The sequence below is a fragment of the Tympanuchus pallidicinctus genome, unplaced genomic scaffold (assembly GCF_026119805.1).
Source record: "Tympanuchus pallidicinctus isolate F22 unplaced genomic scaffold, pur_lepc_1.0 scaffold31, whole genome shotgun sequence".
Lineage (NCBI taxonomy): Eukaryota > Metazoa > Chordata > Aves > Galliformes > Phasianidae > Tympanuchus > Tympanuchus pallidicinctus.
Genome location: NW_026294749.1, coordinates 1,606,024 through 1,619,613, shown reverse-complemented (window position 1 = coordinate 1,619,613; position 13,590 = coordinate 1,606,024). Strand labels below are relative to the sequence as shown.

At 36.9% G+C, this 13,590-nt stretch overlaps 1 protein-coding gene across 5 annotated transcripts in view; it reads right to left on the bottom strand.

Moving 5' to 3' along the window:
- Positions 1 to 945: 945 nt before the first annotated feature.
- RELCH (RAB11 binding and LisH domain, coiled-coil and HEAT repeat containing) overlaps positions 946 to 13,590 on the bottom strand; it is a 71,813-nt gene continuing 59,168 nt past the window's right edge. For 2 of the 5 annotated variants that reach the window (XM_052697933.1, XM_052697938.1), the window contains 7 exons: positions 12,704 to 12,786; positions 11,694 to 11,757; positions 9,906 to 10,044; positions 8,854 to 8,970; positions 8,313 to 8,401; positions 7,193 to 7,263; positions 946 to 2,745 (listed from right to left, as the gene is read on the bottom strand). In XM_052697933.1, the coding sequence (XP_052553893.1) occupies positions 2,625 to 2,745; positions 7,193 to 7,263; positions 8,313 to 8,401; positions 8,854 to 8,970; positions 9,906 to 10,044; positions 11,694 to 11,757; positions 12,704 to 12,786 (684 nt within the window). In that variant the 3' untranslated portion in view covers positions 946 to 2,624. Of the gene's footprint in view, positions 2,746 to 7,192; positions 7,264 to 8,312; positions 8,402 to 8,853; positions 8,971 to 9,905; positions 10,045 to 11,693; positions 11,758 to 11,955; positions 12,039 to 12,703; positions 12,787 to 13,590 lie in introns of those variants that run through there. The other 3 variants (XM_052697935.1, XM_052697936.1, XM_052697937.1) reach the window with 3 other exon arrangements.

Sequence of the window (13,590 nt, the reverse complement as noted above, 5' to 3'; positions counted from 1 at the left end):
CCAAGGATTCCGTACAAGACAAAATGCTTTTTTTTTTTTCTTTTGACAAAGTCATAAGCAATTGAAGATAACCCTTTGAGGATGAATTGCATTCCATGCTGGCTATCCACCTCTCTTCTTTCAATAGAGCATTTTCACCCAAAAGGTTCACTTACATGTTTTTATTTTTTTACAGAAACAGGAAGGACAGAAGTTAATTTTAAAGAAATAACAGAATTTTAAAAAAAGACTTCTTCATTCTTTTCTTTCCTATTCCTAAATGCTACAGTGCCATAGCTTGGAGAAAACAAAAAGCCAAGAAGAAACATAGATAGTTCCTGCCATCTTCCTGGAAATTTGTCAGCCTCTGGTAAACTAACAAGCACTTTAAAAACTAAACCTCCTGCAACCAACATATACTAAAAAGAGACATGAAATTCAGGAGCTGAAACTCCTGAAGACTACTCACAGAAAGTTTGTTGAGTACACAGCAATTTTTTTCAGCTCAGGTTATTATAGTGGAGCTGGTCTTGCTGGGGCTTTGGTAGAGATTAAAACACTGAGTACCAAAAGCTAAACTTTGCAAGAGGCTGAACAAAGATCTGCATCCACGAAATAAAGACTCTCACACCGCAGTCACCACAGTTAAATGGCTGTCGCAGCTTTTTGGCTTGCTCAGATCAGCAGGTTTCCAAACACTGGTGAAAGCTCAGTGTGGGTAGGAATCATACTCACAGACAGGCTGGATGTAGCTGCCCTCCCATATAGAGCTTTGCCATAAGAACTCATTTTGGTCTCGGGACTACAGCACTGCCACCTCTGGCACTGCAACTATTGGCACAGATAATGACAGAAAAACAAGGCTAATTCTGTGTACTGGACATATATATGCATATATGTTTGTATATATAATGGCTGTTTTGATGCAATTCTCTTTATGGAGAAGACTGGAAGTCACAAGACAAAGCAGGTATACAAAACTTTTTATTGACAACAGAACAATAGAGAGGAAACATCACCACTTCCCATTCCTCAGGAATGTCTCCATTTGACAGTCAGTCTGCTAAAAGCATACTTTCATGGTAACAAGCAACAAGAAGGCATGGAACTGTCTGCAATCTTGAGAAAAATGTTTCAGTGCAGTGTAAAGGGACTGACAGTGTGCAAGTGTGCAGCAGGCCCTGTCACAACACAAACATGGCAGGCAACCATCTATGCAGAGCCAGCAGGCACAAACACGAAGCAGGCAGAAGGCTCAGATGATCTCTATTACTTCTGAGGGCAGCATGTGAAGTGCTGCCATCTATATTCTGTCTCAGGAGATGGTAATTTCTCCCATCAGTCCTTTTGCTTTGCTATCCTTAAAGATGTTTATACTTCCAACTGAAGGGCACTGAGTCAGAGAATGCCTGATGTTTTACATCTTACCACGTATTACCAATTTATGCATGCACTTGAGTTTACTCTCAGAAGGTTACATTGACATAAAGGAAAAAAAAAAGTGCTGCATAAAAATGAACAGATTTGGTTCTTAATGCTTCCTTGGTAACAAAAACACACGATTACAGGACGCTCCTTGTAATGCTTTTGTAAAATATGTTTTCAGTCTAGGTAACGCTTGAAAGAAACAGTGTGTGTCCAATCCCTTAATGTAGTTTCAAATATTCTGAAATGAAATTTGAACTGGAATTTAAACTGAACAACAAAATCTTCTAATTTTTATCTTTCACAGGACACAGAACTGCACAGTGAGTGCAAGATGAGACCATTCTTTCTCCTGCATAAGGTTACTCTGCCTGCAGTACTGCATTGGGTCCCCTGTAGTAGCTTATAGTTTGTTAATATTATCACGTTTTTCCTTGCCTTAAGCGTATGTGTGTCTGGATGCGTACACTGGCTGTTAAAGTGCTTCAAAATAAAACAAAAACTCCAACAAAACAAAACATCCCTCAAAAAACCACAACAGATGTGAGAATTTTATCTGAAGGATTTTGTACAGCATTTACAATGTCAGCATAAAGCATCTGAAACATGAGCATTCCCTGCAGACTGATGCAGTGCAAGCAGCCTTATACATTAGGTACTGCAATTCCTCTGGATTCAAGATGCACAATACTTACAAAAACAACCCTAGAAGCACAGACAAATGCTGGTGGCTCCTCCTCTTCTTTTTAGAAACATAATAAAAAAATCTGCATTACTCTTTCATAATTTAAATACATAAGTAATCTTCACTTTTATTACTTCATGACAATGACTTCAAATTTACATTATTTTAAGTACCGTCATAATAGCTCCATGTATAATACAGATATTTGCTGATATCCTGTCAGAAAATAATAATTAAAAAAAAAACAAAAACAAAACCCTTCCACTATATAAAAAAAAAATATGCTGGAAAGACAAGAACACAGAACAGGGACTTGGTACAGACTATGATTTCAGTTTTATATCAACCACAGTTAACCCAAAAATTAACAGGTACACAGCGATATTCAAAAGCAGTGCAAATATCTTTGGAGGTTAGAATAAAATTATACTACGAGAACATAAGACAGAAGAAATTAAAAGGCAAGTACTTCAAGTACAGGAACCAGTCTCTGTGAGGTCCATCTTAGTGTTAGTTGGGAGCTCCTTTTCCCACCTTACTTCTTCCTCTGGAACACGTTAGCCAACATTGCACCTGATGTAGTCAGCTGGCCCATTTTGTTCAGAAACTTGGTCTTTGTATCCTCACTCACAAGGCTCGCAGCGATCGACATCGAGCTAGGAAAGTCAACAGCTTAGTTACACAAGGCTACAAACAAAAAGCACACTGTGCTCTTTAATAAGCAACTGAATGGTCTCGGCATGTTAGAGGTTTCATGAGCACTAAAGGTCACTCCACCGAGAAGAACTGGAAAACCATCAACAGTAAGGCCATATGCACCATAAAGTGAGTGATCCTGGCCCCAGGAACAGACCTAGTGGAAAGTTGTACAATACTTTTGTGCATGTTATTTCATACATATATATATGCACAAAAAAAAATACATGCATTTAACTACCTTTGCAGCTCTGCGTGGCAAGGGAAAATTATTTAGGAACAAAAGTATATTCCAAGCACTAGCAACACTGAGAAAATAGAACAGCTCACTTCAGAAAGTAAGTCTCACAACTGATGTCAAACCTGCAGCTTTAAGCAAACCGTGTTGTCTCGTGCACTTGAATAAACCTAAGGAAAACCATGTACTGTACAAATGACTTCTGAAACATAGTTTGGGGTGATATCAGCTACTGTCCTCACACTGATACTTTTAAGAACTGGAATTCTGGTTCATGTTTTCCAACATTATGCCACGATCATAAACTGAATATTTAGATGAGCTACAGCAGTGAATTACTTAAAAGTCAGTATGCCCAAAAAGTACTTCTGCTACTACAGAAACTGCATATTTCAATGTAGTAACAAAATCAATATGAAATCAAATCATTTGAATCTCATGTCTTTAAAAATAACCAGAGAGGGTATTGACATACCTTGTCTAAAGCAAGTACTTCTATAGGAAAATCCTTGCATTTACACAATTACAAAAATTAGAAATGAAAATGTCAAAATGTTAATTCATTTTTTTTTTTACTGGTGTTGAGACAGATTATACATTGCATAGAGTTCTGCCTCTTGTATGGGGAAGCTCTGGGTACAAACAAACATTTATGCTGGACATCTTATAAAAATGAGTTTGTAAAATGTTTTTACCCAAGCTTTAAGTATTAACAATTAACAATTGCAGCAGAAAATGTTTAACAAAAAAAAAAAACTGCTATGGAAAAGATTCAGCTTTTAAAAAGATGAAGTTTAATCTTCTAACAAATCAATCTTTTGTCATTCCATATTATTTGACATAGGTTTTCTTACACCAAGGGCAAAGATATGATAACGACCAGTATCTTACTTTTGCATCAAGGCTTTTTCAGTAAGTTATCTCCTAGTTGCATTTAAGTCTTCATCAGATATATATTTAATGCTAAAACTAGGAACTGAAATTGGCAAGGGCTTAGCAATTAAAAGGAGATTCATGTGTATGAAAAGTTAAATTTCTTCAGTGCCAAAATATTGCGTTAATTTTGTGCAGTAAAAGACTGCAACCATAGGGCTCACTTTGAAGAGGAAAGGCCAGGAAAGAAGGAAGCAACTTGGAAGACTAATCTTTTCCAAATCTTACAGTCTTCAGCAACTGCACTCTAAAAGAAAATAAGCTGGAAGTTGTATCATGTTTGCATTTATCTGTATCTGTAATGGTTTCATAGTACTGTGGTTTCAACATATTTTCATAGATCAGATTCTAAGTAGCAGAGACCTCTTGTGTTAACACAACTACATTAATATAAACTAAAGGCAGGTAGTTCAAACTCCACATGAAACAGGAATTTACCATTCAAACTGTATCCACGTAAAGAACAACTCTCTGAACTAAATAGGTTAAAACAATTTGAGAGAAATGACAGCACACATTAGACTCAATAACAATCCCCCTTGCCAATAGGATTTTTGTTATAAACAAAAAAATGAAGGAAAAAAATCCTGGTCAACTGATGTGTGCCACTTGAGAATTCAGAAGAGCTCAGTCAAGCCATGTTGTTTGGTACCTTTGGTTTTCCTGCTAACACAGGTCAGATAACATAACTCTTTGGGTTACGACTAATGAAGTTCTTTAAAGAGACCAGCTTGATATTGAATACATTTGGCACAATCTGTGAGAAAAAATATTGTTTCTCAGGGAAGCATTCTTAAAGAGATGTTTAGTATTTTCAAATGGAGTCTCCTAAAAGACTGTCAAGAAAGTGCTTACAATTTGATGAATTACTTTACTTTGGAAAACATTTATCAGGCATACACAAGTTTCATCTTACACATTTAGATACGTACCCTGCTTCTAGTGTTTTTCTTTACCTAGTCAAGGTCTGGTGGCTTTTTTATTTTAGTTAAAATGAAGAAAGAATATCAGCAAGTGAGTACTATTGGTGATAAGTGGATGGTTGGACTGGATGGTCCTGAAGGTCTTTTCCAACCTTGGTGATTCTGTAAGTCTAACTGTATACGAGTCCAATAAATGAGTCCATAAAACCCAGGCAAGGGAAATATTTGCCAATAATGCCTATATACACAACCAATTCTCATGCCTCAATCCGTTAGTCAAAGTCACTGCTGAGGACGAGGGATGTCCTAGCACAGCCTGGTTGGTGAGCACCCACAGCAACTGTAGCATATCTGCATAGAGCCTGACTGCTGATAGCTGTCTGATCATAACTACCTTTTGAGTATCTACCTATGGAGAGTGCAGAGTATAGGAAAGACCTAAATCAATCTAATGCTTACTTGCAAAAAGTAGGATAGGTTTAATGCTGGACACGATTAGGTTTGTATCTTGCCAGAATCATTACTGCTAGGTTGTTTTTTGAGGATGTTGCTGAAAGAGAGCTGAGCATTCACCATTCCTTGAAAATGAAAAGGAAATACACAGTTGCTGAAGAATCTGCTTGGAGTAGGAAAAGGGTGGGATTAGGAGAGAGCCTACATAGGGGAGTACACAGGTACAGATGTCAAAGAGCTCCTTTCCACTGAAGGCAAAAAGGATAAAGGCAGAAAAACCACAGGTTTTTCTTTAAGTATGTGGTGAAGATACGAGGAAAAAAATCAAAACAGCATTAAGTGCTGAGTAAGTATTTCATCACTGACTACCCTAACAATTGGAGCGTGCTTTGTTAGGATGGTCTACTTATCTTTCTTCATGAACAAGAAGATGACAGTATATTCCTTTGGTCTTAAAAGTTTTGAATTTCTTTTCTCTCGGACAGGACATCTGTGACTAGGTAAAGACCATCTACCTTATTAGAGCAGATGCTATGGATTTATAGTTAGTTGTAGAACTTGAGCATTTTTAGTCTTAAAATTATTTCACCTGAAAAGTCTAAAGTTAATTTCTGGTATACATCCAGAGGGTTGGCCTGATGTTACAGTTCCAAAGAATTCAGTCCTTACTACATCTTGTTCACTGTCAGCCACACCAATAAGCTGTCTAATGACCACTGATTAAGCCTGAGATACTTTATTGGGTGCCTAAGAAACCTACTCTTTTTTTTCTGCACCACGTCTCCTCTGTTCCAATTCTTGTATGTCTTTCCCACTTCAGTAGTTTGGAAACTACTACTATTTACTTGCTGTCTGAATTCTTTTAAGAATATATTCTATCAGTTTGTGACAGTTAAGCGAGTGTGACAAACACGTTTCAGTAACTGCCTTTATTTGCACAGTAAGTTATCCCTTTTTCCAGTATCTGCAGTTTCTTCTCAAACTCCTGTTCACATTGTTAAATTTTTTTTTTTTAAAGCTAATTCACTAAACAGCGTATTCAAACAGGTCAGTTGGTCTATACACTGGAGAAGCTGTTCTTGTGCATCGGTCACATGCAAGCAAAGATAGCAGCCTGGGATAAGCTCTTAACACTATCAGAAGAATTCCTTCCACCTGCAGGCAATCCCCATGAAAAGATGGTTGCAGTGTGCATGCTACATGCATTGCTCTAGACTTAGGCTAAGCGTCTCCTGCTTTCCCAGTGTATGGAACTGTTGAGTCACGGCCTGAACCACTGATTGATCACCTGGAGAAAGGAGCCCATCAGCCCTGGGAGCACAGGTGAAGGCAATTCAGCTGTGTCACCAGAAGGGGTGGAGCCTGGCAGCACCTCTCTTAGACCTCCCCCCGCCCCCCCCCATTAAAGGGCTGACTGCAGGATTCTCTTTCTGGAGATCCCTCTTTGGTGGAGCTTTCCCCTGTAAATCTGGAATCTTCTGATACAAGTAAGCAATCTTCTTCCCTTATAGCACCTTTGTATTGTGCCGATCTTTCCATCATTACACCTTTTCCCACCATACTGATTTGTCCAATTGCTACACTCAGATTCAAGACAGAAATTCAAATGCTGTTTTCTACGGTTCAAAACCTAAAAATGAAGTATCGTAGGAAAGTGGGAACTTCATTACTAGGATACAGGTAGAATTGTGTTGCCCTGTGCTTTATACTGGAAGCAGAAACAACCACAGAGTGAATAGAAGTTCTGAATATGAGCATTAGTGTGGGATTTCTGGTCACAAGCACTGGACACCGTTATGGACGACACTTTACAGAACGTTATGCTGGAGGCACAGAAAAAAAGAGAAGTGGAAGTCTTACCCCTGCGGTTCTTGGACGGTCTTATTTTCCACTTTCTGTTCACACTCTTTTATCATGGAGCTTAAAATAACCTAAAGCACATAAGGAAGACATAGATAGGATGTTTTTTCTTTTACATCAACAATTGGTACCAAATCTGCTCCCCAAGTAATTCTGACACCAGCAGAACAGTTTAAGAAGGTTCTCTTGCTTGTGAATTGCATTTAAGTTGCAACTAATTGATAATGCCTTGTGGCTAGAAACAGCAAAACCATTCAAAGTACTTTAAGGAAGAAAAGGTTTTTGAACCAGCTACAAGAGTTCAAGACTCCTTCCCATCCCCCCTTCATTTATTTTTAAATAGAGTCAAACTGCACATACTTCTGTTATACATCTTCATCTCTTCCCTTTTTTTAAAGCAGTAGTTTATTCATTAGCAATTTGCTTTTATATACATCCATGTTCTCTGTATTTTCAAGTACACTTTATAACTCCTAATTACCAGCACTGTGCATAAAAGCAATGAAAGGAAGAAAAGGAAAAAATGATAGTGTGTAGAGGCAACATTTTTATGGAAAAGAAGTGCTAAAGCAAACATGAAATATCACTTCACTGACATCTTACAGGGTTTGTATGAATCTAGATTTTTTTTTTTAATTTTACTTTAGCAAATCCAGTATTAAAAGGTTTTTGCAGAATATTTTAGACTAAACTTTCCTGCTTGAAAGACAGACACTTGAAATAACTGGGTCTCACAGGTCTCTGTCACAGTTCCTACAAGCATCATGCCACAGCCAGGAGCTGATTAAGGCCTACATTTTCCTTTTCTGCAGTAAAGTTGTAGTGAGCTTTCTAATTCACTGGAATTGGAGTAAAAACATTTCATTTTTCTTCAGCCTGTAAACATCTGTGATTCTACTTGCATTTCTGACATTTCAATATTTCTCTGCAGTTACTCAACCTAAAAATATATTCTAAAAGATTTTACATCATGGGACTTATCCTTTGTTCCAGACTCCTTAATGCTACACGTTGTGGTACTGTTTATGAGTAGCTCTTCTTAACTTCTAGTTTTAAATACCACGACATTTCAACTTTCATTGCCATTTCCATCTCATGCTCAGTAAACACTGCTGCTCACCTCATGCTCTGGTGAGAGATGTTCCATGTCAGTCCGTAAACACTTAAGTCCTGGTAAAAAGTGATTGACCATTAAATCCTCTGAAATAACTAAAAAACAAGTTGTTAAGGAATTATAAAGACGGCCTCTTGAAATTCTGTATGTCTTCTCTCTCTTCTGATACTATACAATTTTGCTCTACTGAACACAGAGACAAGCTACAGCAGCAATACTCTAGAAGACCGCATTTGATTCTTCACAACAAACAAAAAAGATGTCTGAAGCACATTTAACTTCATATATTTCATATGATACAATTTTTTGATACATATATATACACATACACACATTCACATAGAAGTACAGTTTAAATTACTGCCTAAGATCAAGGGATTTTTTTTTTAAAGTACTTACAAGTTCTACCTTCTGTGAAAATCTCATCTTTACACTGAGCAGATCATACTTTAGATCACACATTCAAAGCCAAAAGTAGCTATTTCCAGAATATTCATCTTCTCCCCCTACAACAGAATCAACTAAACTTCACCTTACGAAAGGATACAGCAACAGGAAAGAGCACTGTAGGCTTCAAATAGGTGGGTAGCAATATCCAGTCTCTTAGAATCCACGGACTGCTGGTTGTTGACCAAGGCTAATTTGTGCAAGTGTGGAATAACAACTGTAAAAGTAAATATTAGAGGAAGCATTTGAAACTGCTTTCCATAGACGTGATTAGCATTAAGAAGTTGTTAAGTGATAATTGCAGGCATCCAAAACATCACTCATCAATGTGGGATAAAAGCTGCAAATAATGGCTTTTGATAGGACTGCTCATGCAAATGTAATTGACTAATGCAAGCTTGAAACAAAACTGTAATAAGACTATCTAGAATAAAAAGATCACACATCTTGGTTGATCTTTTACAACACAATGGTTGCTACTCAGAGTAGCAACCATTACAGAAAACATGCTGTAAAATTATTATTCCCCTGCTGCTAAAATTGTCTGAAGTATGTTTCTACTAATGGGTTTAGCCTGCAAAACTAGCTGCCTACATCTTGTGAGTATGATAGGCCCTCACATTTTATTTACAAGCATCTCTTAGACAATCTAATCATGAACTCTGTTCTTCAATTTGCTTCACATTACAGGGCTATGGGGGAAAAAAAACCCCACAACCCTATCTTGTTAATCTGGGATACGTTCGCATTCAAGATGTGTGGGATACTTCATATTTACCAGGCAAGAGAGGCTGTGGTGGAGAGGGAGAAGTGGAGTAGAAAGCTTTTTACATGTCAAATAATTGAGAGAAAAAAAAAAAAAAAGGGAAATTCTGGTGTATTTTGCAGCAAAGTGACCACTGCCTTTCAGCTGTGAAAAATTAGTTGCTGCATGCTGTGTTCTGTATGTACATCAATGTTAGGTAAAGTGAAAATTTTATTGGCAAGGTCAAAAAAATCAAAAACAAAAACTGGGACATAGGGGCACACCAAGCTTGAATACAAAAGAGTTTTCATTAACTTTTTGGTAACAACAAAAATCAGTACAACCAGCCAACAATTAGCTTTGGGACAGGAAGAAGAGGAAAACATTCTTCCACCAGTGCAACTTACATTCATCTCTAAATCTGGGCTCAGCATTAGGTCCAACTCTTCCAAACGTTTTTATGATTTCTGTATGAAGAGAATGTTGGTCTTGATATTGAGGGTCCTCCAGGAAAGATGCTAGCTGCATTTTTACCCTTTCCAGAAGCTTAAGTACAACAAAGAGGGAAGAAGTTAGAAATCATTAAGAAATCATTAAGCTTGGCGTATGTCTATAAAGCTTACGTATGTCAGATGATAAGCCCTGGATTTTCTGTTAACTTACAGTCTTTTCTGATAGGATGTTCCAGCCCCTTTTGTTGCTGTCCCCTATTTTAAAGACTTAGCAGTGTTCTATTCTATTCTTAACTACTATGCATGTGCTCCCATATAGCCAGTCTCTTCCTAAAGTTTGCTTGGTTTTGATAATCACATTTTTTTACCTACTATAACTTCCCTCATTATTAAGATCTTCAGAGTTTTCCTTTTTAAATAGCATTGAATTCACTTAAGTTTCTTTGTAATACATCTCAAAAATATCCTTTTTTTTTTTCCTGCAGAAGACAGATAGATAAGCATCATAATATCAAGGGAATTAGAAAGGGTTCTAGAGGCTAGAAAAACTGAAACAAAATAAAATACACATATATCCAAGAATGACCAACATTTAATTTGCATTCAAAGTTGTTAAAGTAACATTTTCTAATACATTTTGAAAGCAGCTGTCACTTCTGCACTCTACAGTTTATTATAAATAGTGCAATGAATACAGTAATTTTTGTGTGGTAACAAAACCATATTCTTTCCAAACTGATTATAGGCATGCAATCCAAACTACAAAATGGTAACTTATCCACCTTCCAAGTACTTGTGAGTCATCACAGACTTATTACTCACATTTCCTCAAGCGCATTCTTTTAGAATACATTGAGATTACAGGAAGAATGCAAGCTCTGCAGAATGCTGTGGGGACTTTACAAAGAAATCCGATGGTACAGCTATTACGTAGAGCAAAGCTCAGTGCTTCTACTATTCAGAGCAGAATCTCAAGTGTCTTTTTCAGAACTCTGATCTATTAGCAAAGTTCCGTCATTCAAGAAACAAGCAGGCGTTACAGATCTGCATTATTCTCAAGGATCATTTCAGTTACTTCTCTATAACTTCAACATCATCTTGGATGTCATGAGCTATCGGAGATGGCTGCAGAGGACCAGCAGATATGACAGGAACTTCAAGTGATCTGTGCCCTCCTCAAGTAATTGGAAGCCAAGCACGATATCCCATGCAATCTAAAAATGGTATCATATGTTTGTGTGGAGGCAAATAATTATCACCATGACTTCTTGATTAGCACATGAAAGTTAAACTACCCATTTAATTTAGAAATAATGGATTTGGATTAACTGACTTATCTTAACTGATTGTCTGAGGAAAAGTTTTAAAAAATATTTTATTCATGTTTTTCCATCTTCTAGCACAGGCCTCTACCTCTTTTTTTTTTTTTTTTTTTTTTTAATGTTTAGCTTGATATTTATAAGTAAATGTCTTTCTTAGTAGAAAGAAGGCTTGTGTGATTTTTTTTAAACACAAAACAAGTGAAAAACAAAAGAAAAAAAACAACAATACAAACCAACCAACCAAAAATAACCACTGCAAAACCAGGAAGTATATTAAACAAGGATGCAACAACAACAACAAAATAATTTACAAACATTTTTTTCTCCTTTTTCCCCCCCCCCCAAAATTAATTATTAAATTAACGTATCATAAAATCTCCCACTACTTCTACAAAACAAAGGATGACAGTAGCACTGTTACCTCTCTTTGTGTAACAGTTTCCATGATGGTCCCAAAAGCAGGAATTGTTGCAATCCTCACTGAACTACAACAGAAAAACATTATCTTTAATTGAGCATTAAAGAATAAAATGGGTTAAAAAAAAAAAAAAAAAAAAAACAACAGAGCAAAACTCAAAGATTAGTACTTTAAGTTACATTAGTTTCTAATAATAACAAAACAAAAAAAGCAGACCAGGAAATAGACAGACAGGATTAACTCAAGGTCTCAATCTGAAACTCACAATTCAGGATCACTGGACAAGGTAACAAGGGCCGGTGCAACCCGCTTGTCAACTAATGCTTCACTCATGCCTCGAAGAGTCAGCTGTAAACCAGTCAACATGCAATAAAAAATGGTTTGGTAAACTGGAAGGAGAACTGGATTAGCTGTGGCTGAGGATGGGCAGGCAGACTCTTGGGATTTATCTTGGTTTAGTCACCTCACGACACATTAAAATGATTAAGACACATCATGCTCTAGCTTTTACTGGTAATAACCTGTTAGTGAGATTAGCAAAGCATCCCTCCTTAACTTGAAAGAAATATCACATCAGAATATTATAGCACAAACACATCCAGGAATTGAAATATTAAAGTTGTCTACCAGAAATTAAGTACTCCCAAGACTATTTCACATTTTGATACTGCCTTATTTAATTTTAAATATAACTGGCAGAGTTACAGAACACGCTGATGTGCAGCTTCCTGCTAGAAACGATTTAAGCAAATTTCAAAACTGAAAGTATGACTTAATACTTTTTTTAATAACTGATTTAGTTTTCCATTTAACATTTATTCAGCAATTTTATCCTCTTTAGTTCCAGGTATTGCAATAAGCCTTTGTTATTACAGACAAGTGTCTTTAAAGTTACCTTTTAAACAAAGGAGTTTGACTTTTTTTTGCAGCTAGGATAACAAACACAGCTGATGGTTATTTCTTCCTAAGTATTAAGAGGGATGCTAGGTGTATAAGACAGTCAGAAAACTTACATTTCAGGGTCACTGGAGAGAGTAATGAGAGCAGGAACAACTCTCTGAGCTACCAGAGTTTCATGTACCCCCTTCACCAACAGCTGAATGGTCGGAGCAGGGGGGTATCACAGGTGATGCACGGAAAGAGCGAGCACAGTATCATGGGAAGAAGAACGGCACAACCAAGAGAGAGAAAGAAAAAACACAAAAAGCAAACCAAAATTAGAAGCTAAGCAAATACTGCTACACTAGTGCTTCATATATGCAAAGGCATGAAGAAAGCTGAAGTGGTCTGGCCATCAGCACAAACCTGACAAATTTAATGACACAGTGTTGTTTGCTCTGCTTTCAGCTGTTTTGTAACTCAAAATATAGAAAGATCAGCAAGTAATTTAGGCGGTATAATTCAAACCTGTTAAAATACTAAAATGATGCCAATTAGAGTTTGACAGTCTGGTCTAAATGATGCTATACCTCAGTGCAATGGCATATGTTATTGTACATGAAGACTGCCACGTGCAAAGGTAGATTTCTTTAGTCAGGCCGAATACGTGTTTTTCCAGCACTGAGTGACACCTTTCAGACATCACAAAATGACAAAAAGTACCTCCCCAGAGGCCACTAAGCTTTCCTCAATGTCACTGTGAACTATTTTAGATTTAATGGCCATCCAAGCAGTCTATATTGTAACAACTCAAGTTACAATTGCTGGTCTACGCAGGTAGAAAATGGACAACACCTGACTTATCCACTGTATTAGAAACTGAGATCACACTGAAATTTGTCATTACCCACAGATATGTGGAAACTGATTACGTTTAGAACTGCACTGCTCATGTCTTTATGTATGTATTACTACATGTGAAACAGATACCCTTTCTACACAATAATATAAACTTAATTTT